The following is a 21,874-nucleotide window of genomic DNA, read 5'->3' on the forward strand; positions in this document are numbered from 1 at the left end:
TGTTGTAATAATGTTTACAAGAGTCACTGTTCATTATAACTGGTGCCTGTACATAATTTAAAAGTTGCTTCAAAATTTATGAACTGTTAACATAGTTCAGTTTCTCTCCTATTCACTCCTACACAACTTTGTATCCGGTTCTACATGAACAGCCGCTGTTGCAAATATAAAAGGCTGTCAAATGAAAATGAGACAGATGGAGAAAGTAAGTAAACTGTGTGTTATTTCAAAAGTAATAACCATAACTGTTAATACATTTATCCCACAGTGAAACAAGACCATCAGTGCTTTGGAGGAATAACGTTTGCAGTTGTCTATGGAACTTTGATTGTACCCAGGTATGCACCTCCTTTGCATGTAGATTATTAAGACTGTATGGATGATATATGAGGGCTTCCCAGCTAAACTTCTGTAGCATAGTCAAAACAACTTTGGTAACAAGTGGGCGAGCATTATCCTACAACAGAATGATGTCATTCATCGACATATCTTGATGTTGACTTGATTTTTGCAGAATATCCATGTACCGCTGTGCATTAATTGTGGTGCTGTGTCCCAGAAAGTCATAGAGCAATAGGCCCTTGCAGTCAAAGGGAAAGGTCATCATGACCTTCCTGGAGCTGCAGAAGTTTTGCTGGGAAGCCATTGCATATTCTCCATACAGTCCCAAAGATGGGAGTGCATTTGGGAAATGGTTAGCGTTTTCAGGTTGGGAAATCAGAAATCATTAACTGTTGGCCTGAATACAGTGTGTGCTGTAACAAAATGCCAAAACTCTGCTTTAAATGCAAAATTGAGTGCACTTGGTTAAAAGTTACTTATCACATAAAGGAGGCGTTCATAGGATGACAGGCGCATTGAAAGAAGACTGCTCAATGTTATCAGCTATTGCACTATGTCCTTTGTCAGATGGAAACAACATACATTGCCGCATGCATAACTCTCACACATGTGCCCACTGTCATTTCCAACATTAACTGTCATTTCCTAACTGCAAGTGTGGTGAGCTGGGATGTGCCTTGAGGCTGTACCATGGGTTTGTTTGTGGATGATGCCTCCAGTATAAAAGACAGTAGCCATTTCTCTCCACAGTTTCCATTGCTTCATCACCCAGCACTCTGCTCGTCACAGTGAATGCCACTTCCGTGTACACTAACATGCCCAATGTCCATGACCTTACTGCCATTGAAAACTACCTTTCCCAACACTTGACAGACCTACAATTTCTTCCCTGGTCATCATGACCAAGTATATCCTCATCCACAATTACTTCTCCTTTGAAGGCCTCTCCTGCAAAGAAATATGTAGTACAGCAGTGGGCACCATCTTGTGCCATGCTATTCATGAGCCATCTAGAGGAATCCTACCTAACCACCAAGAATCTCAAACCCTTCAACTGGTTCAGGTTCATTGTGATCAAGGGTAAGGACACAATATTCACATTCTTCCAGAACCTATACACCTTCTCTCCTACTCGCTTCACCCTTTCGCTTCAGTGCAAGCCACCATCCTCGATGTCTAGCTCCACTTCACAGGTTGCCATACCAGTAGCTCCGTCCACGATAAACCTCCCAACCTACACTTAAACAGCTCACACCCATTCCATACCAAGAAGTCCTGTCCATACAGCCTAGCTACCCATGATCATTGCATCTGTAGTGACAAGCAAATCCTCCCATTAACGCCAAGTGTCTCACTGAGGTCTTCTCAGGCCTGAAATCACCTTTTTTACTTTTTCCAGAAAATCTCATGTGCGTTGCCTCCCCAGTCACCTATTATCCCCCACATGCTCTCTGATCAGTCACAAACGAGCATCCACCCACACCCTCCCCTCCCTCCCTCCGACTTGGAGCAACTGAATCACATTCTTTGCCAGGATTTTGACAATTTCTCATCATGCCTTGAAATGAGAAATATCCTCCCCAGTACCCTCCCACACTGATTTTGTGGTATTCCATCACCCATCAAGCTACATGATATCTTCTGTCCATTCATGTTCCACCTCTGCACCCAATCCCTTGCCTCAGGACTCATTTCCCTGTAACAGACCGAGATCCAAGACGTGTCCCATGCATCCTCCCACCACTACCTACTCCAGTCCTGTCACAGGCATTTCCTACCCCACAAATGGCAAGGCCACTGTGAAAGCAGCCGTGGGGCCTGTGAACTTAGCTGCAACCACTGTGCAGCATTCTCCTATGCAAGGCCACCAATAAACAGTCTGTCCACATGAATGGCCACTGCCAGACTGTGGTAGAGACCACTGGACCCTCCAGTTGCTGAGCATGCTGCCCAACATGATTTTCTGGACTTTGTTGACTGCTTCGTGGCCTGTGCTATCTGGATTTTCCCACGCAACATCAGCTTCTATGAATTGCGTAGGCTGTAAATCTCCTTGCAACATTTACTATGTTCCTGTAGCAGCCATGGCCTGTATCCACCTGCCTAACCCCTTCCCTGCTTCCAATTCAGCCTCTCCTTGTACCCCTAATGAACCTGTATATATTTTCCCCTTCTTTCTGTTTCTCTTCTCTCCCCATTTGCTACCACAGAACTGCCTTCTGATGTTGCACTTAAAGCCCTTCTTGACCCTGCCATGCCCCTGCACACTCCCACAGGGTTCTTCACCCACTCCTTCCCTGCTATTCCTCCCCATCTCATGTTTCTTCTGTCATCCCCACTACCCACCCACCCCAGCTGAGATTGCTGCTCACCACAGTTGCAATCAAGCCATAGCACCCAAAGACAACAGTAGCACTCACCCCCCCCCCCCCCTGTGTGTGTGTGTGTGTGTGTGTGTGTGTGTGTGTGTGTGTGTGTGTGTGTGTGTGTGTGCGCATCAAAATAAGAGTAAAATGTTACATCAAGTTCTGTCCAAAACTGCTTTATTTCCAAGTTATGATGCATAATGTAGTTTGTGGCAGGCATTACATCTTGGGCCCGTGCAGGCTTTTGGCATGTTTTGTACACTTGTTGTTTTGTCAATGATGGTCCTGCGTATTTCAATTGGGAGGCAAGAGAGTATCTCTGCATCTGACAAAGGACTTCATCAGATAGCTGATGATATATACAGAGTGATTCAAAAGTAACTGTATGTACTTTGTGAGTGTAATGTATGCATCAAAATAAGAGTAAAATGTTACATCAAGTTCTGTCCAAAACTGCTTTATTTCCAAGTTATGATGCATAATGTAGTTTGTGGCAGGCATTACATCTTGGGCCCGTGCAGGCTTTTGGCGTGTTTTGTACACTTGTTGTTTTGTCAATGATGGTCCTGCGTATTTCAATTGGGAGGCAAGAGAGTATCTCAAAGCTGTGTATGTTGATAAGTCAATAAGTGGACGCATCATGTAAGAACAGTTGCTTGGCCTCCCAGATCTCTGGAGCTTAGCCCGTGGACTCTACCTTTGGTGCCATCTCAAAGAGCTTGTGTATGATGTTGCAACTGACAATATAGCGCGCTCTCTCTGCATCTGACAAAGGACTTCATCAGATAGCTGATGATATATACAGAGTGATTCAAAAGTAACTGTATGTACTTTGTGAGTGTAATGTATGCATCAAAATAAGAGTAAAATGTTACATCAAGTTCTGTCCAAAACTGCTTTATTTCCAAGTTATGATGCATAATGTAGTTTGTGGCAGGCATTACATCTTGGGCCCGTGCAGGCTTTTGGCGTGTTTTGTACACTTGTTGTTTTGTCAATGATGGTCCTGCGTATTTCAATTGGGAGGCAAGAGAGTATCTCAAAGCTGTGTATTTTGATAAGTCAATAAGTGGACGCATCATGTAAGAACAGTTGCTTGGCCTCCCAGATCTCTGGAGCTTAGCCCGTGGACTCTACCTTTGGTGCCATCTCAAAGAGCTTGTGTATGATGTTGCAACTGACAATATAGCGCGCTCTCTCTGCATCTGACAAAGGACTTCATCAGATAGCTGATGATATATACAGAGTGATTCAAAAGTAACTGTATGTACTTTGTGAGTGTAATGTATGCATCAAAATAAGAGTAAAATGTTACATCAAGTTCTGTCCAAAACTGCTTTATTTCCAAGTTATGATGCATAATGTAGTTTGTGGCAGGCATTACATCTTGGGCCCGTGCAGGCTTTTGGCGTGTTTTGTACACTTGTTGTTTTGTCAATGATGGTCCTGCGTATTTCAATTGGGAGGCAAGAGAGTATCTCAAAGCTGTGTATGTTGATAAGTCAATAAGTGGACGCATCATGTAAGAACAGTTGCTTGGCCTCCCAGATCTCTGGAGCTTAGCCCGTGGACTCTACCTTTGGTGCCATCTCAAAGAGCTTGTGTATGATGTTGCAACTGACAATATAGCGCGCTCTCTCTGCATCTGACAAAGGACTTCATCAGATAGCTGATGATATATACAGAGTGATTCAAAAGTAACTGTATGTACTTTGTGAGTGTAATGTATGCATCAAAATAAGAGTAAAATGTTACATCAAGTTCTGTCCAAAACTGCTTTATTTCCAAGTTATGATGCATAATGTAGTTTGTGGCAGGCATTACATCTTGGGCCCGTGCAGGCTTTTGGCATGTTTTGTACACTTGTTGTTTTGTCAATGATGGTCCTGCGTATTTCAATTGGGAGGCAAGAGAGTATCTCAAAGCTGTGTATTTTGATAAGTCAATAAGTGGACGCATCATGTAAGAACAGTTGCTTGGCCTCCCAGATCTCTGGAGCTTAGCCCGTGGACTCTACCTTTGGTGCCATCTCGAAGAGCTTGTGTATGATGTTGCAACTGACAATGTAGCACAACCACAGTAACAAATTGAAAATCGCTGTGTAACTGTGAGGAATGAGATGAACAGAGTACGCTATGTTTAGAGAGGGGTAAGACGTCAAGCACATCTGTCTTCATCTACATGGACATAATCTTTAGCAAGTCCTTGGTTAAACGTGCAGTTTGTAGTTGAGTTGAATTTTTTACCCCTTTGGGTCATTGCTTTCTGAGAATAATTAATTTTGTGTTACACCTGTGATCCCTACTTTACTGCATAACTCTGAAATAAGGCAATTTCAGACAAAATTTTATTTAACCTTTTACACATATTTTGATACATACATAAACCCATGAAGTGTGTACAGTTACTTCTGCATCACCTTGCGTATATGCGTATACAGGGTGTACATAGTCCAGGAACACTTTCAATTATTTATTGCACAAGAACTAAACACTGTGCAGATGTCATACATATTGCATTTTGAAGAGCAACTTTTTTTTTTTTTTTAATATGAACTTACGATATGCGAACCATTAATGACCCAACACTTTCGATATGCGGACCATTAATGACCCAACAGACATCAATATGGTAATCGAATTCTTGCCATATCCGTCCCAACATGGCATCATCGACTGTGGCAGTCGCTTCCTGTATTCTCTTCCAGAGCTCTGCTACATCCTGTGGTAGAGACGTTACATACACTAGATCTTTAATATGTCACCACAGAAAAAAATCTCACAGAGTGAGATCAGGTGATCAGGGAGGCCATCTCATGAAACAGCTGTCCTATTCTGTAGCACGTCATTGAACTTCTGCACTAGCTCCAATTTGAATGGTTTCAAGGACAGCTTCTGTCACTGAACTTTCCACACTGTCATTTGAGCCATTTCGAGTTCACAGGATGCAGGACACACCGATTTCTTTGGACTCCTTATGAATGTCTCTCATACGCGCTCCACATTCACTTCACTCACACTGGGATGTCCACTTCTCTTTGCTGGTCACGAGCAACCCATTGTAACAAATTTGTTGTGCCAGTGGTAAATGGCCTTCCTTGTTGGTGGCTTCGTATCGTACTTGGTTCTAAACATCCGTTGAACAGCTGTATCACATTTGTTTTTGTCGAACTCCAACACACAGAAAGCTCGCTCCGCACCTGAACTCGCCATGTTTGCGACTTGTGCTGTCTATCAGCAAATTACCAAACTACGCCGTGGCGGTATACATAAAAAAAAAACCTTTCAGGGTTTCTCTTCAAAATGTATGATATTTGTACAATGTTTGGTTCTTGTGCAATAAATAATTGATAGTGTTCCCAGACTTTATGTACACCCTGTATATGAAGTCCTCTTTCAATGTGCTTGTCTGCCATTCAACACCTTTATTGTGTGATAAGTAGCAATCTGCCCCATTTTGTATTGTTGTATTTCAGCCTCAGTTTCCCATTGTTAGAGGTAAAAGTTCTCATTGAGCCTTTGAATTTTCCCCAACTCCTGAGGTGCGTGCTTAATGCATGCTTTACTTTACCCAAAAGAACAGACACACACTGCAGTTTTTCAAATGTATGTCTGATGCTCAGTAGTTTCATCCGGAGCTTATATTACCAGGTTTAAACAGTTTTTCTCATCCTTATACTACTTAATTGCATTTAATGCACTACATTTCTGTATGGCTTATTGCTTTCCTCATTTGTCATGTGATAAAATTTGTCATTGTATCTTTCATTATTTCATTCTATTGTTTCTTGAACTCTTGGATTCTAAAGTGAGGAGTTATACCCATCTGTTAACAGGTGTCAGCTCCGGTGAAAGTGCAGCTACTGAATCGGCGCGTACAGTAACAGAGGAGGGACGGGAAGCGGAAGCTTCAGAGCAACCATCAGGCAGTAGTAGCACTACCAGTGAGAGTGGCAGCCAAGAGGCCACTCGGCGTGTCACAAGGCAGTTCCGCAGTTCAGTCAGAGGCAGAGCTCGAGGCGTAGCAGGTTCCAGTGCAAGGCACACACCTATTGTTTGGAGTGAGCCTGGCTCCAGTTTGCAGCATACTTCGCCAAGAGGTGAAGATAATGTTACATAGTTCTATAGTAGAGTCATGGTGTATAATAATACTGCATCAGTTATCATTTATTGACAATTTTTAGTAACGGAGACTGGTGCACACTTGGGGCTAAGCAGTTTCTGACAATTTAACTGAGTTGCACAATGAGTACATATATACTTTTTCTGACCTTCTTAATTTTCTTTTTTTCACAAATGAAATTTAATTGTATTTTATTCTGCCACATGAAAAATAAAAATGAAAGTTTTATGAGAAGTTACCAATTTTAGCAAAAGACTGATGCTTTTGTGTGTATACCAGAAGGAATACTTCCTATCATATCACAGGTTATTGTTGAATTTCTCTGCTGTAGCAAGTGGCTCCTTGAGAAAATGTGTGATACAGTATACATTCACACAAAAGTTCAGGATTCTTAACATCTTGCACTAGTAACCTCATTTTAATTTTGAAGATCAGAACGAAGTGATTTTCATATTTATTTATTTTTTTATTTTATTTTATTTTTTTTTTAAATTCAGCTGGAAAGACTGGCATTGAAATGTTGAAGAATGCTTTGCTTGTGAAAAGATAAAGTGAAACATTAAAAACTTTTTTAATTTTTATAAATTTAGTAAAATATGCAGCTGTAGCACTGTTAGCAATGTAACTGATAAGGCATTTTTGTTAAGAGGTAGGTGTGTGTGCGTGAACTTGTTATTTTTCATTGAATTTTATGTATTGATATATCATGTCTTCAAGAAATTCAGATATGCACAGTTCTTTTCTATAAAATGAGCTAAAACTGCCTTTTCTTTTTTGGCAATTTGTCTTTGTCAGACTTGTGTTATCTATATGTTAATAAATGTGTAGAATAAGTAACAGATTTTCTAAATTTGTTAAATATGTTCTTTGTTTCCAAGGCTGTTTTATTCAAACATCACTAACAATAAAGTAGAACAAAGATTATGTTTATTTGATTGATTTTTTTTAAATTTTTTATTTTGCCCCCTTCCTTATTCTACATTGATTGATGTGCACTCCTCTCTCTCTCTCTCTCTCTCTCTCTCTCTCTCTCTCTCTCTCTCTCTCTCTCTCTCTCCCCACCCCCCCCCCCCCACCCCCCCCACCCCCCCCAAGGGCAAGATCCACAGTAGGTGATTTGAAATGGTTCACTAACATTTTAGAGCCATCCATTGTGAACATCATTTAGTTTGTGCTGTTTTTACCCTTTGTTATGTTCTTAAAAATATGAATGTGTCAAAAGTAAAACAAGTGCAAGGATTTACTCGTATTCTGCTGTAGACTTAAGTTTTTGTTCCTTTAGTTTTCTAGACAATAATTACCTGCAATTAAAAGCATAACTATAAACAGAAAACACTATTGTGAAACTCAGCTTGCCCTTTTCTCATATGATATCCCCCAAACTCCGGATGAAGGGCAACAGACAGATTCCATATTCCTAGATTTCTGAAAACATTTGACGTGATGTCCGACTAGGCATGACAAAGGTACGAGCATATAGAATAGGTTCCCAGATATATGTACAGCTCAGAGACTTCTTAAGTAATCGAACCCAGTATGTTGTCCTCAACAGCAAATTTTCATCAGAGACACGGAAGTGTAAGGGAAGGTGGCAGGGCCACTGTTATTCTCGATGTACATAAATGATCTGACAGACAGGGTGAGCAGCAATCTGTGGCTGATGCTGTGATATGTAGGAAAGTGTCGTTGGTGAGTGACTACAGAAGGACAGAAGATGACTTCGACAAAATTTCTGGTTGGTGTGACGAATCGCAGCTGGCCTGGATGTAGAAAATTCCCATAATATTTTAATACAGCATTAGTTGTGTGCTGCTTGGCACAATCACATTGGTAAAATGTCGAGGTGTAACATTGAAGAGTGATACAAAATGGAACAAGCTTGTAAGGGTTGTCATGGGGAAGGGGAAAGCGAATAGTCAGCTTCTACACCTACACCTACACCTACACCTACATCTACATCTACACACAGCGAACCACTATGAAGTGCATGGCAGAGGGTGTGTCCCACTGTACCAATTAGTAGGACTTTTTCTGTTCCATTAAAGTATGGAGCACAGGAAAAATGATTGTTTAAATGCCTCTGTCCATGCTTTAATTAACCTAAACTTACTCTCACAGCTTCTATGGGTGCAATATGTAGTGGTTTGTAGCACATTTCTAGTCATTTAAAGCCGTTTCTTGGAACTTTTTCAATAGCTTTTGTTGGGATTGTTTCCATCTATCTTAAAGTGTCTGCCATTTCATTTCTTCCAACATCTCAAGTGACTTCATCCTTCAAGTAATACATACCTGTGACGATTCATGTATCACTGCTCTGTTAATGTTCAAAATCCCCTGCTAGTCTATTTGATACAAGTTCCACACACTTGAGCAATGTTCCAGGGTGGGTTGCAGTGACTTGTAAGCAATCTCGTTAGTAGACTGACTGCATTTCCATAGTAATCCACCATAACTGAAATCTGCTATCTGCTCTACCCATGACAACCCATGTGATCGTTACAATTCATGTCCCCACTAAGTGTAACACCCAAATATTTGTATAAGTTTACAGATTCCAACTGTGGCTCTCTAATTTTATTTTCATAGGATACTACGTTTTGTCATTTTACATTTTTGAACATTTAAAGCAAGGTGCCAGTCATTGCACCACTTTGAAATCTTATTGAGGCCTGACTGCGTATTTGCACAGTTTTGTTCAGACTATACTTTGTTGTGGATAACTGCATCATCTACGAAAAGCCTGATGTTACTGTTAATATTGTCTACAAGATCATTAATGTACAATATGAACAACAAGGGACCCAACACACTTCCCTGGAGCAGACCCAAAGTTACTTCTACATTTGTCGATGACTCTCCATCCAAAATAACATGCTGAATTATCTCTAAGAAGAGATTCTCATTCCAGCCCCATATTTTGTTTGCACGTTTGATAAGATTGCACTTTTGATAAGAAGTGTAGGTGTGATACTGAGTCAAATGCTTTTCAGAAATTGAGAAATAATGTATCTATCTGACTGCCTTGATTCACAAATGGACTGCTAGATTTGTTACCAGTAGGTCTGATCAGCTCTCAAGTATTTTGGAGATGGTTCAGGAATGCCTGTAGGGAAGGCTGATGTACACTGTTGAGAGAATTTAGACATCCGGTATTTGAAGTGGACTGCAGAACAGTCCTACTGCCACCAACATATATTTTGTGTAAGGACAATGAAGACTAGAGAAATTAGTGCTGGTAAATAGGGATGTAAACAGTTGTTTTTCCCTTGCTCTGTTGGCAAGTAGAACAGGAAGAGAAATGCCTAGTAGTGGTACGACATACCTTCTGTTTCACCCATTATGGTGGCTTGCGAAGTATGAATGTAGGTGAAGAAAGGTGAAATTCTTTTAAGTAGACAGTGCAAGTGTGAAAATATTATCCCATACTTGAATTTAGCTCCATAATCTATAGTTACACTATAATGTGAGGCCGATGTCATATTAACAGTGATATGGAGAAAGATAACCACTCGTTCTATAGTGAAGGTGTGTCAAGTGGAGTGGCCAAGCGGTTAGAGGCACCATGTCATGGACTGTGCGGCCCCTCCCGCCGGACGTTCGAGTCCTCCCTTGGGCGTGGGTGTGTGTGTGTTGTCATTAGTGTAAGTTAGTTTAAGTAGTGTTAAAGTCTAGGGATTGATAACCTCACCAGTTTGGTCCTTTAGGAATTGACACACATTTGAAAATTTATAGTGAAGGTGTTGAGCAGTTGATGGTTTCGTAAACAGGAACTGAAACAATGTATGCTATGAGAGAGAATGCAAGTTAGTCTGCAGCCACCATACAGTTTATGTAAGAAGTTTTCACATTAATTTAGACTGAAACAGCCAGTTTGATGACTTAAGAAATGGAATGGTGGTAAAATAATGCTCCTATTATGCTGGTATGTAACTCATAGGTTCAGAGCATTACTCCTTGTCTATATTTCAACTTTTGGAGTTTGTTTCTTTAATAAGAAGTCATGGTCATTCTTTTAATAACATCCATGAGTAATTCATGTAATCAGCAGCATCAGTAGTAGCCATTTGATTCCTGATGACGGCAAGGGGCCTCTTGTAGACTTTTCAATGTGCTACGGTCTTCAGCTTTATGCACCCATCTCCATCCTGATGAGATTATCTATCCCCTTTCTGCTAGAGCATTTTCTTGCCCTTTCCTTATCTCTTTGAATTAAGCAAAGAATTGCCTCAGTCCACCTACTATACAGTTCGATGCCCTCATGTTGCACCTGTCTCCATTTCATACCACATACAAACAGATACCACATACAAACAGATATTCACATTCTGTAAATATTTATAGCCATATACAAGTCATATATGTACATAATTAATTCCTTACTAGTACCCTACAGTTAGTATATGAGGCACATAAAGTAGTTCATCCACTCGTCATAACAGTGCTGGAACTCAGATACTGGAATAACCTTCAGCTGGTTGTTTACAACCATTTAAATGTTATCCAGGGCCCCTAAACAACATATGTTGTGTTTTCAATTTCAGAAAGCGAAAAGAGTTGCAAGGACTTACGTCAAGTGAATAAGGGTGCTGAAGAACCACAGAAATGTTCTTAGGCCAAAAACAGGTTTACTGAAATTACTGTGAGCAGAGACACATTGTTGTGATGCAACACCCAATTGTATTTCATATTTTGTCTCTGATGAATGATGGCGTGACTCAAATTCACTTCTGCCCGAATTATTCGGGCTATCCGCTGATGATCTGTATGGTCAAGATCCCGTACTCTGTCAACATTTCTACCAGTTCTTGAAACTGAAGATTTTTCGCTGCGAGGTTCATGTTCAGTTGACTGCCTTCCTTCTGCTAATGTCTTAACCCACCAAAACACATGGGACCTTGAAAAAACACTGTTTCTGTAAGCCTGCCGAAGCTTTGCAAAAATTTCCATTTGCACTGCATCAAAGTCTGTAGCCAAATCTGATCGCACACCATTGCTTGGTATTTGTGTCACCCATTGTCAGAATGCACAAACAAAATCTTCTTCACTAAAAGAAACAATACAGACAACCAGCATGTCACTAGTATGGTTCAGTGAGCACTTACCACTTATCACATGTCCACCTGCCTCCCCTCCAAGTCCAGTGTCACCAGCATTGCCAGATAGAACACTATGCTGTCTGTCTCAGTACTTTATTTACATACCTCATATGGTAAGGGACACATAGTCAAAGAATAGTTACACTAATCAGCTTTTAACCGTATGTAGGCTGTCTACTAGACATTTCCGTACTTCACATTTTTCTGTTAGTATTAAGGTCTTTGACTTACATTTTGGAGGAGAGGTGCTCAAACCCTCATCCAACCATCCAGATTTAGGTTTTTCATAATTTTCTGGAATTACTTAAGACAAATTCTACAATGGTCCATTCCAAACAAAGGGACATCCCCTTTCCTCATCTATTCCTAGCGTGTGCTTAGTCTCTGATATCACCTTAATGGGATGTCAAACTCAAATCTTGCCTCCTTTTTTGTTCTGTTAGTGCATATGTGAATGTCACTTTCACTTTCAAGCTGGAGTGGCTCATGCTTAGAAATTGCATTAGAAAGTAACTGTTCTGTGAACCCACACAGCATAATTAATTACCTTTGCACAATAAATATCTTTTCACACATGAAGCACTTCCACAAAATTCTATATTAATTGACGTTCATGAATGAAAGTATGTTGCCATACTAGCAAGTGTGTCCCTCAAATAGTATTTTATCTTTCAAGAAGTAAATTGAACTCTGTGCTTTTAGCACAGTTTGTTTCTTGATAAAATTACATTTCGTTTGGTAGGAAAATAAACACAAAGTTTTTAGTACTTTATTTAGAAGTTCATTTATGAAAAATGATTTAATAGTTGTCTCAAAACTGTCTTTTGCAGTTTAAAAATGTAGAGCCTAAGAAAATGCTGTATGTTTCTTAAGAATTACAGGACGGGATTTTTGTTGCAGGGAGGGCATCAATGATGATGCGTGGAGAAGGTGTTCGCGGAGCTGTTTTTCCTCGCACTGCAACACGAGGACGCCGTATGAGAGGAAAATTGAAGGGTGCCTATACTGGGCCTTACCAAATGAGATTTTGAATAAACATTTTTATTTCTGTGAGTCTTAAGTGGAAGAAAACCGAAATATTGCTTCAAGATTATTTACAACATTCCCAGACTGATAAACTGATTTGTATAGGCAGTACACTGTGTGTTTACTGTGATAAAACTTTTGTAAAATACTATTTCACCTGGAATTTTGTAATTGGTCAAGGCTGTTATCTTGACAGCGCATAAGGATGTACTGTAAAGTATTCCAATGAAATGCTTTTGTTTTTCACAGTGCTCTAGGCATATCTTAAACTAAAAAGATGTACATTTTCCTCACTCTAGTGAATTTATCCTGTAAGTACACTGCATATGTGGTTTGTATAAGAATGTTTTAAAAGGCATAACTCTTATGTAAGTTTTTAATCATAAACTAAATGTTTGTATGTCGTCAGTGACTATGTTTTTGTATAGTATGAATCACACCGGCATCATGCCTAAGTGATCACATTTGCAGACATTTTATTGTAACCTGTAAACAATATCTCAGTGATAAATCCCAGCAGCACAGTTTAAACTTTGGAAACTCATTACAGTATTGATGTCATCTTTCATGTCATACTAAAAATTATCTCTGTTGATTTGACAATTTGTAATGTTTCTTATTTTATGTAAATGAACAGTTCACATTTTTTGTGTGTACTCAAATGATAATAAATCACTATTGATCAATATAGAAACACAATGAGATTCCAAATTTAGAGGCAAAGATGCTGCAATTGGCCACTAGTTTCCTATCAGTGAATGTCTGTTGATTTATTGACACATGTGGTAAATTGTTTTCGCTATGAAAAATGAAATTCCATGTCGTTAATACAATGAGGAATCAAATGACTTGTGAAACATTGTGGATGACTTGTGAAGCATGGCAGATACATGAAAGCTGTGAACAACAGGAAACAGTGAGAGAATGTTGAAAGAGACTTAAAGGGATAAATAAGGCAAGGCAGTCAAATAAAAGAGCTGACTGAAGAAGCAGCAGGCAGAAAAGCTTTGCTCCACAAATTAGCTTGGATTTAGAAAGAAACACTTAAAACTCGGCTTGCACTTTTCTTCCACAGTATCTGGCTAACCAAGGTTGAAGGGAAACAGGCAGATACTATTCTGGTAAGGGTTTCACATAGTGGCCCACTGCAGATTGTTAACGAAGGTTTGAGGACATGGAATGGGTTTTTGGATATGTGGGCAGCTTTGAGGACTTACAAAGTAATAGAACCCAGTACTTTTTCCTCGATAAGGAGTGTTTGTCAGAGACAAGGGTATCTTCAAGAGTGTCCCAGTGTATGAAAGGTTAAAGGATTACTTAGGCATAATTTATTTCCATTTGGTATGATGAATGGCAGCTTCTCAGTGTGTGGAAAAATTAAGTTAATGCGTACGTTTACAAAAAACAGCCCTGTAATATTTAAATGTAGTGTTAGTGATGTGCTGCTTGACTCAGTCATGTTAATAAGATATTTAATCTAGCTGTGTTGGCAGAACATTGCAACTCAATATCAAATGGAATGAGCACAGAAGTTTGGTAGTAGCAAAGTTGTATGGTCCACTTCGATTTGTTGGGAGAATTCCAGGTAAGTGTATCTTGTTAATAAAGGAGACCATATATTAGACATTCATGCAGCCCAATGTTGCACATCATGGTTGTTGGGGTTCATATCAGGCCGGATTAAAGGAAGACGTCAAGGAAATTTAGAGCACGATAGATTTGTTACCGGTAGGCATGATCGACATGCCAGTGGTAGGGTTATGCTCCATGAACTCGAATGGGAATCCCTGGAGGGAAGACAATATTCTTTACATGAAACACTATTGAGAAAGATTAGATAGCTGACATCTTTGTCTGGACTGCAGAACAATTCTACTGCCGCCATTGAACAACTCGTATAAGGAGCGCAAAGACATGTTTTAGAGCTCTTTTGGAGGCATGTAGACAGTCTTGTTTTCCCTTGCTCTAGGAAAGAGAACAACTAGTAATGTTGTATGTACTCTCCACCATGCACCATATGGTGATCTGTGGAGAACATACATAAGTAAAGGGAAAACTTGTTTCATTTCTGTAATATGAACTTGCACTTATGATGTATTTCTAGTTCTTAACCTATTAGCACCAGAGTCAATTTTTTCTACTATTTTTTATTTATTTTTGATGTATTATATAAATAAAATGCCATGTAAGAGTAATTACCAAAATTTTAATTTTCAAAATAAATGCCATTGTCATATGGCAACACTAGGCACTTAACAGAAGCTAATATACTACATTTACAAAAGCATTCAATATAGATAGAGCATGACCATAATCATTTAGATATATAATTAATCCTTTAGAGTCCAACATTCACAAAAATATAGAACAGAAATTAACCATATATGTGTACAGGAAATGCATTATTAGATGACCAGTATGTCATACATTTAGGGGAAATGAAACAGTGAAAAGTTTAATGCATAATCCTACTTTGCATTTTGAACGCATTGTTCTTATAGTCAACCAACACACCTTTTCATTTACTTCTCTTTCATGCATTGAATAAAATGATCAGTCCGATCATCTCCTTTGGGAGGGACCTGGGACTTACATAACAACACTTTTACTGTTTCCCACTTGATTTGTGCTTGATAAATTTTTTATCTGCCTAGTTTATTACACAGAATACAAGTTTTCTGCATAGTTACATCAAGCATCCATGTCAACAAGGGACAGTACCATTCTTTCCTGTGAATTCCGTTTTGGGAGCAACACTGATTTTAACCCATTTGGTCTGTTCGTCCCAGGTACATGTTATACTTCAGTTACTTGAGACTTTGGGAGTGCCACATTCCTCTTTGTTTACTGAGAAAAAATACTCAACCATACCAAGAGGTTGGCTGCCACATGAGGAGGAGATTGTGATTATGGTATTGTCCATCCAGCAGACATACAGCAGTTCATCATTTCTCTCATTAACTGTTTTGTAGTACCCTTAATCTTTCTTGGAGAAATAGCCTTTACTTTGAAGTCTCTCTTTTTTTCAAAAATTCTGTTTTCTCTTACAGTTCAAATGGCTGAATATCTGGAGAATTTTAATAAGGAAACTGCAGAAACGGAAAATACATTATCCATGCAAAATGTATGGCTCAAGTCCCATGTCTCTGCTGGAATTTCACCAAGTAGTACCAGTAAGGGGCTTGCTGACTGGCCAAATACTTTATCTGTGTGGACCTTTGCCTTGGTAAAACTCAAAATTGACTAAATAGCCATTCTTAGTGCTGAGTATCCATATTTTGTACCCAGATCTTATTTACTCCTAATAAATCACTTGCAGCCACAGCGGCCAAAATATTTAACCGTGCTTTAATCATATGTGAAGTGCTCTTCAGGTACAAAGCTATCTACACAACTCTTTAGCATTTCCATCACTAGGTGGATTTTTGAAGCCTTATCATTAGGGTCATTTTTTGTGTTATCGGCCCAGTGCAGAAATCGGCAGATTTGTAGAAATCTGTTCCTCCTCTTGGAGTTACGCACAGCTTGGTTCTTCATGTTGTCATTCCAGTAATGTCATTCAGATGGCAGAATATTGTACCGACTAACAGACAAAATCTCAATGAAGCATCAAATCTCGTCAGCTGTTATATTTTAATTTGGACAGCTAATAAATAATGCACAATTTCTTGTTTTATCAGTTAAATGCACAGTAGTCTCCTTGTTTACAAACCTTTCAAGAATTTTCAAAACACACATGCTTTCATATTTAGAATAATCGGCTTCAAAAAACAAAACTACAGGATTCAGTGTCAAAATCTGCTCCTTTTATCCACTATGGTACACTTAAGCTCCTGTTACACGATGCGGAAAATTCCCAACACGAAAATTGAAATTAGCTACTAGCCACCCAACAATAAGCAAATAACAAGCAGAAATCTTTAGAAGAGAATACTGGGAGTGTCACTGTTAGTTCTGAGGCAGTGCTGCATCTCTGTTGATTTTAATGTCAATCTGACATTAACTTCGATCTCCGTACATGCCTGTGCACAAATATTCCGCCAGCTACAAATCGAAAAAAAAAAAAGAAAAAAAAATCAACTACAGTGTAGTTCTTCATGTAATAGATCGTCACTCTTCAGCAGTATTCAGATATGAATACACCTTCAGAACAACCCAAAACAACTGGGACTTAGCTCTCTCCCTCCCTCCCTCAAAAACGTCTTGAGAGCACACAATATGCACTTCTCAAATCTATACGAGTATGTGTAGTAATAAGGAGTGGAGAGTGGTGTGGACAGGGTTTGCGGGGGGGGGGGGGGGGGGGGATTGAAGGATTAAAAGAACAGAGATTGTAGAGTGATAGGACAGTGATGACCCACTCTAAGCACATCTAACATGTTCACATCACTGCTGTTTTGGACTGAATTTTGAGTACACTTGCTGGGTTAACATTAGAGTGAAATGAAAATATACTCATAAGATGTTACAGTAAGCAGATAAAACTGCCGAAAGGATTATATAAATTTTGAAAGAAAGCCCAATTTATCGGTTCTGGAAGGAAGAGCATAATGTTGAAAAATGTGGCAAATAGCTTGATGAGAAACTGCTGTTTAAGTATTGTTGATAGTTGCAAAGGATGTTTTAACACTGGAGAATCTTGTGAGGCAGGGAACTAATAATTCCATGAAAACTCAAGGTACTGTGAGCAGGAGGTGATGGAAAAGAGAGAGAGAGAGAGAGAGAGAGAGGGGGGGGGGAGGGAGGGGGGGCGCAACTGATTGAGAAACATGAAGAGAAAGAATGATAAACAAGAGAAAATGGGACAACCATGCCTAGACGGTCAATACCGCAGTTTGATCGCGTCCGCATTGTTACTTTGTACCAGGAAGGGCTTTCAACAAAGGAAGTGTCCAGGCATCTCGGAGTGAATCAAAGTGATGTTGTTCAAACATGGAGGAGATACGGAAAGGCAGGAACTGTCGTTGACATGACTCGCTCAGGCTGCCCAAAGGCTACTACTGCAGTGGACGACTGCTGCCTACAAGTTATGGCTCAGAGGAACTCTGACAGCAATGCCACCAATATGAATAATGTTTTTCGTGCAGCCAAGGGATGTCGTGTTACGACTCAAACTGTGCGCAATAGGCTACATGATGTGCAACTTCCCTCCCGACGTCCATGATGAGGTCCATCTTTGCAACCACGACACCATGCAGCATGGTACAGATGGGCCTAAAAACATAACAAATGGACTGCTGAGGATTGGCATCAAGTTCCCTTCACCAATGAGTGTCGCATATGCCTTCAACCACACAATCGTCGGAGACGTGTTTGGAGGCAACCTGGTCAGGCTGAATGCCTTATACGCACTGTCCAGTGAGTGCAGCAAGGTGGAGGTTCCCTGCTGTTTTGGGGTGGCATAGTGTGGGGCTGACGTACGCCACTGGTGGTCATGAAAGGCACCGTAACGGCTGTACGATACGTGAATGCCATTCTCCAACCAATAGTGCAACCATATCGGCAGCATATTGGCGAGGGATTCTTCTTCATGGATGACAATTCGCACCCCCCATTGTGCACATCTTGTGAATGACTTCGTTGAGGATAAAGACATCGCTCGACTAGAGTGGCCAGCATGTCCTCCAGACATGAACCCTATCGAACATGCCTGGCATAGATTGAAAAGGACTGTTTATGGACGACATGACCCACAAACCACTCTGAGGGATCTACGCTGAATCGCCATTGAGGAGTGGGACAATCTGGACCGGGCCTTGCTGAAGTTGTGGATAGTGTGCCACAATGAATACAGGAATGTATAAATGGAAGGTATTAGAGGTACTGGTGTGTATAACAATCTGGATCACCACTTCTGAAGGTCTTGCTGCATGGGGGTACAACAAGCAATGCGTCGTTTTCAGGAGCTATAAAAAGGGCGGAAATGATGTTTATGTTGATCTCTATTCTAATTTTCTGTACAGGTTTCGGAACTCTCGGAACCAAGGTGATGCAAAACTTTTTTTGATATGTGCATATTTTTTTTTTTTTTTTTTTTTTTTTTTTTTTTTTTTTTTTTTTTTTTTTTTTTTTTTTGATGTAGCAAACTGATCGACTAGTTATATATGTTAGAAAGGAAGTGCTTCAGCATTTTCTTAAATGCAACACTGAATTTTGTGGAGTATAATGGGAGCGGTTTGTATTACTTTTTGTATGACAACTAGGGTTCGAGGGTTTAAGTTCGAACCAGAATATTTTATTAATTGGCACTCACACAATCCTTGGCAAATAACTAACCAGATTCCACAATCAGTAATTGCAATCAGTAATCAAGGCTTCAATGTGTTCAAAGTTCATTGCTAAGCTGGTTTCAGAATTCATCACCTGGATAGCTTCATTTTACTAAACCAATAACATAGGTTTATTTGCATAATTTCTTAAGCATCATAACAGTGTGCACATATTGCTGCATGTCAAGGAGAAAATTAAATTCAAAAAGTCGTTATTGTACTGTGACCCAGAAGCAAGTCTTTTCCTCACTGGAACAAAAAAAAAATACTTCCTCTCAAACACAACTTCCCCCTAATGTTCAGCCCACCCACAGCACCTCAGTGTGCCCACTTCTCATTGGCTGCAACCTGCATTGCTTTCCTCCTAGCTGTTAGTCTTCAGTGATAACAGTCCCAACAAATGACATTTGGTGCTAGCAAGACTTCATCACCTTATCTTAAATAATAATTCTTGGAGTTAGCATATACAACTGCACATACTCACACGTATAAGGAAAGAAGGGATGAGTAACTTTTAAGGTGCTGATAACCTAGCAATTGAGTGCCCAATAAAATCCACCATTAATATTAATAAATTGTTGCTGTAACTTCATACTAAAATTTATTATTATTATTATTTGTTTGTTAATACTACTCTGTGGTTAGTAGTACAAAACTGACATGGTTTGTTCACTCTGATGGCTAAATAAACACATTTATCCAGAATATTGTTTTGCCAGTTAATAGCAGTGCCAAGTGTTGTCAAAAGATGTCTTACTGATTATTGTGTATGCTAGCTATGTAGTTCAATACAAAAACAAGAATCGTAATTTTACTTTTAACCTCTCTGGTTTTCTAATCTCCTGTTTCAGTTTTTGCCATGCATTCAACCGCTTTGAAAAAGGTGTAGAGTGTGAATGAATGTTACTGGAATCATCCACTGAAACTTCTCAGCTAAACCAATTGCAGTGTAAAGATCACTAAAGAGATGTCAGAGCATTTTTTTCTAAGAACTGGTGTTAAACAAGGAGACACATTATCTCTAGTACTTTTTCATTTAATTTTAGAGACAACAGACAAAGAATACCAAAAATTAAACCAGACAGGAATAAAACTGGGCAAAAACACAATAAATAGGCTTGCATATGGAGATGATGTTCTAATAAACGATAGCAAAGAGGAGCTGCAGCTCATGACAAGTTCTTAGAGAAGTATTGCAAGGAAAGCAGATTTACAAATTAATGAGGAGAAAATGGAGTACAAGGTTGTGAGCAAGTCACCCCCGTGACAGTTAACTTTTAAAAGAACAGACATGTTTAAATATTTGGGAAGCATTTTAATGAGCAGAAAAGACTAGAAATCCGGATTAAGGCAAGGATCACACCAGCAAATAGAGCACATTTTGGCTTATGGTACTTGCTGTGCAGGAGAGCAGTTTCGAGAAGTTTTCACATAAGACTTTGCCATAGGTTAATTCTCGTGGTGGCTCTGTAAGGCTCTGAAACATTTAAATTAAGGAAAACAGATGAACAAAACTGCTTGTCTTTGAGAGAAAAATATTGACGAAAATATTTGTCCCAAGAGGGACACCCAATCACAGGAATGGCGGATATTAAAAAAACAGGAACGAGCAGACCTATACTCACAAATTGATATTGGCTGAAGGATGAAGAAAATAAGATTTTTGTCGGCAGGACACCTAATTAGGATGGAAGAGGAAGGACTGCCATGAGTAGCATTATCAGGTTCTGCTGAAGGCAGAAAGGCCTTAGGAGTCCACGGACAAGCTGAAAGGATGAGCCCATGAGCCCAAAAAGGATATGGAGGTGATCGGCATATGGAGGTGATCGGCCTGAGAAAAGGAGAATGGGACATGAAACCCAGGAACAGAAATGATTTATGGAGGAATGCAGAGAATATGCGTGGTCTCCCATGTCAAAACAGTGGTTAAGAAGAACAGGAATAAAATACGCCTAAAATATGATGACAAGCAGATAGAAGAAGCTGACAGTGTTATAATCCTTAGAGACAGCTCTTGACAATATTGATTGGAATACATGCACTGAAATTCTGAATGTAGCAGGAGTAAGATACAAAGAGTGATGAGTTAAGTGTATCGTATACAGAAACCAGATTGCAGTTATAAGAGATGAAGGACATGAAAGGAAAGTGGCACCTGGGAGAGGATGAGACAGGACTGTACCCTATATCTGATGTTATTCAATCTGTATATTGTATATCTGTAAATGAAACTAAGGGGAAATTTGGACAGGGAATCAAAGTTCTGGGAGAAGAAATAAAAACTTGCTGATGACATTGTAATTCTTTTCGAGACAGTGTAGGACTTGGAAGACCAGCCAAAAAGGTTGAACAGTGTGTTGAAAAGTAATTAGTTATACGAGGAGCATTCAAGTTCTAAGGCCTCCGATTTTTTTTCTCCGAACTGGAAAGAGATAGAAACATGTGCATTGTTTTAAAATGAGGCCGCGTTCATTGTCAATACGTCCCAGAGATGACAGCACCGTACGGCAGATGGAATTTTACCGCCAGCGGCGAGAATGAGAACTGTTTTAAATACTTAAAATGGCGACGTTTTCCTTACTTGTACAGCGTGCAATCATTCATTTTCTGAATTTGCGTGGTGTGAAACCAATTGAAATTCATCGACAGTTGA

The 21,874-nt window shown here is 39.6% G+C and overlaps 1 protein-coding gene across 3 annotated transcripts in view; it reads left to right on the forward strand.

The window, feature by feature from the left end:
• LOC126236771 (nucleoprotein TPR-like) overlaps positions 1 to 13,619 on the forward strand; it is a 315,616-nt gene extending 301,997 nt beyond the window's left edge. For 2 of the 3 annotated variants that reach the window (XM_049946342.1, XM_049946343.1), the window contains exons 35-36: positions 6,544 to 6,807; positions 12,827 to 13,618. In XM_049946342.1, the coding sequence (XP_049802299.1) occupies positions 6,544 to 6,807; positions 12,827 to 12,957 (395 nt within the window). In that variant the 3' untranslated portion in view covers positions 12,958 to 13,618. Of the gene's footprint in view, positions 1 to 6,543; positions 6,808 to 12,826 lie in introns of all 3 variants that reach the window. The other variant, XM_049946344.1, reaches the window with a different exon arrangement.
• The last annotated feature ends 8,255 nt before the right edge of the window (positions 13,620 to 21,874 follow it).

This window comes from Schistocerca nitens, chromosome 2 (genome assembly GCF_023898315.1).
Source record: "Schistocerca nitens isolate TAMUIC-IGC-003100 chromosome 2, iqSchNite1.1, whole genome shotgun sequence".
Taxonomy (NCBI): Eukaryota; Metazoa; Arthropoda; class Insecta; order Orthoptera; family Acrididae; genus Schistocerca; species Schistocerca nitens.